Source organism: Lolium rigidum, chromosome 7, assembly GCF_022539505.1.
Source record: "Lolium rigidum isolate FL_2022 chromosome 7, APGP_CSIRO_Lrig_0.1, whole genome shotgun sequence".
NCBI lineage: Eukaryota > Viridiplantae > Streptophyta > Magnoliopsida > Poales > Poaceae > Lolium > Lolium rigidum.
This window is the reverse complement of record NC_061514.1, coordinates 200,171,074-200,174,453: the sequence shown is the minus strand read 5'-3', so window position 1 is coordinate 200,174,453 and position 3,380 is coordinate 200,171,074. Positions and strand designations below refer to the sequence as shown.

Below are 3,380 nucleotides of genomic sequence, written 5' to 3'. Positions count from 1 at the left end.
TGGAAGTGCAAACATGATTTAGATAACTAGTCTGAACCACATCATATTCTATGTTCTCACGATAACACATCATCAACAAAACGGACATAGCACAAGTCTCAAAATCCCACAGAAAACTTATGGTGATAGTAGGATAAAAGAGAAACGAGGAATCCTTTCCATGAGCTCTTGGTGACAGAACAACTACCCAAAACTTGAACCACAACATTCTTACTGCGACACACCAAGCCATTTTGAGAAGACATCGAACTCGGTGTAGTCACTGTCTGAGATCATGGTCTTGTACCACGCCTTGCCAGCAGCCTTGATCTTAGCAGCCTCCTCCTGATACAAGAATGGCACAAGTAGATTGTTAGAAGATCAAAGATAGGACTGCATAAGGGACCAAAAGAGCATACAAATGAAGTTGAAACTAGTGACGAAATAGCAGTTGAATGGATATGGTATCTATCATAGCCTAACTAGTAACAACAACACAATATATGAACCAGAAAAAACTGGAACACCACACTGAAGACACATGACAAATTTACAGTAACATTTACTTTCGAAAATCAGAACATCACAAAACAAGAAAGGGCAACATTTTAAGATAGCATTATGATTAACTAACGGAAGTGCCAAAAGAACTCTGAAGTTCGAGTTTGAATGTTCACTAGAAGGTATCTTGTACAATGTAAGGTATTTTGTGTCCACAAATCTTCCAAGGTATAACAACTAACCAGAACAAAGATAACACGAGCAAACTCACCGTAGCATCCTTACAGTTCTTTTCTAGTTAAACCATGCAGTAATCAAACAGAACAAATACCTATTCTAAATGTGATGGCACTCAAGAGAATATTAACATCAAAACTACGACCAAACAGCTCACTGTAGATCAATTTTGTAAACAGACATAACTAGAAAGAGAAGTGAACAATACTATGATTGTCATGATAAAATAATTTAAGAGGGAAAGAGTTATACCGGGCTAAGCTTGGTCCTCTTGGAAGCAATCTTCTCCTTCCTTGCCTTGACGCGAGCAGCCTCGGCAAGTGTAGCCATCCTGCGGGCAGTGCCAAAGTAGGGGTTGAGCTTGAGCACAGCTGCAGCATTCTTGAGCGGGTTCCTCCTCTTCTCCCTAAGCTTGATCTCCTTGTTGATTGGCTTCACAACAGACTGCACCTCATCAGAGTTGATGATCCTGCCAAGGTCAGCGTTGGACATCTTGGACCTCGGCAGAACAAAGCCCTTCTTCTTTAGTGAAGGCACATCAAATGTGCCATACACCTCCTCCAACTTCTTGAATGCACTCTCGGTCCAGATCACGAACCGCCCAAGGTGGCCGCCGGGGGCCAGGTCGAGCAGGTTGAGGCGGTCAACGTTGGCGACATCGACACCGGGCAGGTTGCGGAAGGCCTTGACGATCTTGGATCCCTCGGTGCCGTAGACGATGAGGGGGCCCTTGCGGTTGATGTAGCGGCGGTTGCGCATCTTACCCTTGCCAGCGCGGATGCCGACGGAGTCCTTGGCCTTCTCGGCATCAGCGTAGGCGCCGATCTGCTTGAGGATCTTGATGGCCTGGGAGGTCTTCTCGATGGACTCGGCCGAGTCAGAAATGACAAGGGGCATCTCTGGGACGGTCTCGATGCGGTGGCCGCGGGCGAGGACGAGGGCCGGGACGGCGGTGGCGGCGAGGGCGGAGGTGACGGCGACGCGTCGGAGCTGGACGTTGACGCGGCGGTGCCACTTGCGCCAGACCTTGGTGGGAGCGAACATCCGTCCGCCACGGCACATGTTGCCGAAGGCTCCCTGGCCAGCGCGGTGGGTTCCGCCTCCGGGCACACGGGGGATACGGGAGACCGCACGGCCCGTGCCCCAGGACTCGGCCGAGGTCTGGTGTCCGGCCTTGGGGGAGACGGCGTAGGGCTGGCGCTTGTTGCAGGAGAGCAGCCTGTGGGCGAAGCGGACGATGTCGGGGCGGATCGGCGCGCGGAAGACCTCGGCGAGGGCGAGGCCGGCGGTGTCGGTGGCCATGTCGCCCTCCAGGGCCTTCACTGACACGAGGGGACGGGTGTTTGTGGCCATGGCGGCGGCGAGATGCGGCTGCAGTAGCGGCGGCGGCGGCGGCGGCGGCGGCGGCGGCTAGGGCTCGGGGTGGCGCGGCGAGGGAATGGAGGCGGGCGTGAAAGGGAGGAGTTATATAACTAGGGATCTCTAGGGTTTGGGTACTGGGCTTAGCGAGGCGAGATCTGAACCGTAGGTTCGGAGTAAGCTTTGGGATGGATTGGGCCTCCAGATTTCTTGTTGCGTTTTTATTTTAGTTTTCTTCTTGGAGTTTCCCGGTCGGCTGGATGAAAGCCTGGTAGTAGCTTCAGTTTAGGATGGAAGGCCTATTGGCCGAAATTATATGGTCAGCTCGAGCCCATCTTTCCCTCCGAAAAAGATTCACCCGTTAATTTTCAATACCACTATCTAAAGCTCGATCTTGGTTTCAAAAAAAAAAAAGCTCGATCTTTGCAAAGGGAAAAATATCCCGCAATGTACATCATGTCGACGCGTATCAGAATATGCGCGCGCGAGCGAGCTGGATGGTTTCCCACGCAACATACATCCAACGGACACGTGTCAGAATCTACGCGCGAGCGAGCCGGAGAGCCTCCAATGAACGAGCGTGTAACCCCTAAGCGAGTACAGCGAATCATGCAGAGAAGGTACAGCTAGCTAGCGCTGGTCCAACGCAGCCTGACAAAAATTAGATGGATGGCTACGTAGTACGTACTCGTTCATGTGCATGAGGTTAGCCACGTAGTTCTTCGTGTGTAGGGCAACAAAATCATCAACGGAACAATACATGAACAAGCATGGAGTTCGATATGGAGGCAATGGCACCAGCCCCTAAGGCGCCACAGACGCCATGAGGGCCCTAGGATGGAACTGCCAAGGAATGGGCAAGAACCTTGGCAGTGAGAAAATGTTGCATCTTGCCAGGATGATCAACTCCACGAAACCTCGGGTAAATTTTGTCTTCGAAATCAAATCCTCAAAAATCAAATCCACTGATCTTAATACTATGTTTAACATGTCTGTTAGCTTTGTAGTGCCCTCTCGAAGACGATCGGGTGGGCTTTGGTTGATGTGGAATGATGACCTGCAAGTTAATATCCATAGCTCCAACTTCCATGTTGTTCTGGCTACTGCTGTAAATATTAGTACTAATCTTAGGTTTGGCTTAGTGTGTATTTATGGTGATCCCTATCACCGCTAAACTCCTGCTATATGGATCGAAGTGGCTGCTTTTGTGTATGATAATCCCAGCCTGTCTATGCTTTGTCTAGGAGACATGAATGATCTTTTGTATGATATGGACAAGAATTATCCCAATATAAATCGCACTC

The 3,380-nt window shown here is 50.1% G+C and overlaps 1 protein-coding gene across 1 annotated transcript; it reads right to left on the bottom strand.

Annotated features, from left to right (window-relative positions):
* On the bottom strand, positions 1 to 2,081 carry LOC124677118 (60S ribosomal protein L4-1-like). The gene is made up of 2 exons (XM_047213115.1): positions 970 to 2,081; positions 1 to 324 (listed from the first exon to the last, which is right to left on the bottom strand). Exons 1-2 carry the CDS (start codon positions 2,068 to 2,070, stop codon positions 211 to 213), a joined length of 1,215 nt encoding a protein of 404 aa, XP_047069071.1. The 5' UTR covers positions 2,071 to 2,081; the 3' UTR covers positions 1 to 210.
* Between the last annotated feature and the right edge of the window lie 1,299 nt (positions 2,082 to 3,380).

Coding starts and splice junctions, on each gene's coding strand:
- LOC124677118 (XM_047213115.1), bottom strand. CDS start 2,070: ATGGCCACAAACACCCGTCCCCTCGTGTCAGTGAAGGCCCTGGAGGGC. Junction 325..969: donor AGAGGACCAAGCTTAGCCCG/GTATAACTCTTT, acceptor TTCTTGTATCAG/GAGGAGGCTGCTAAGATCAA.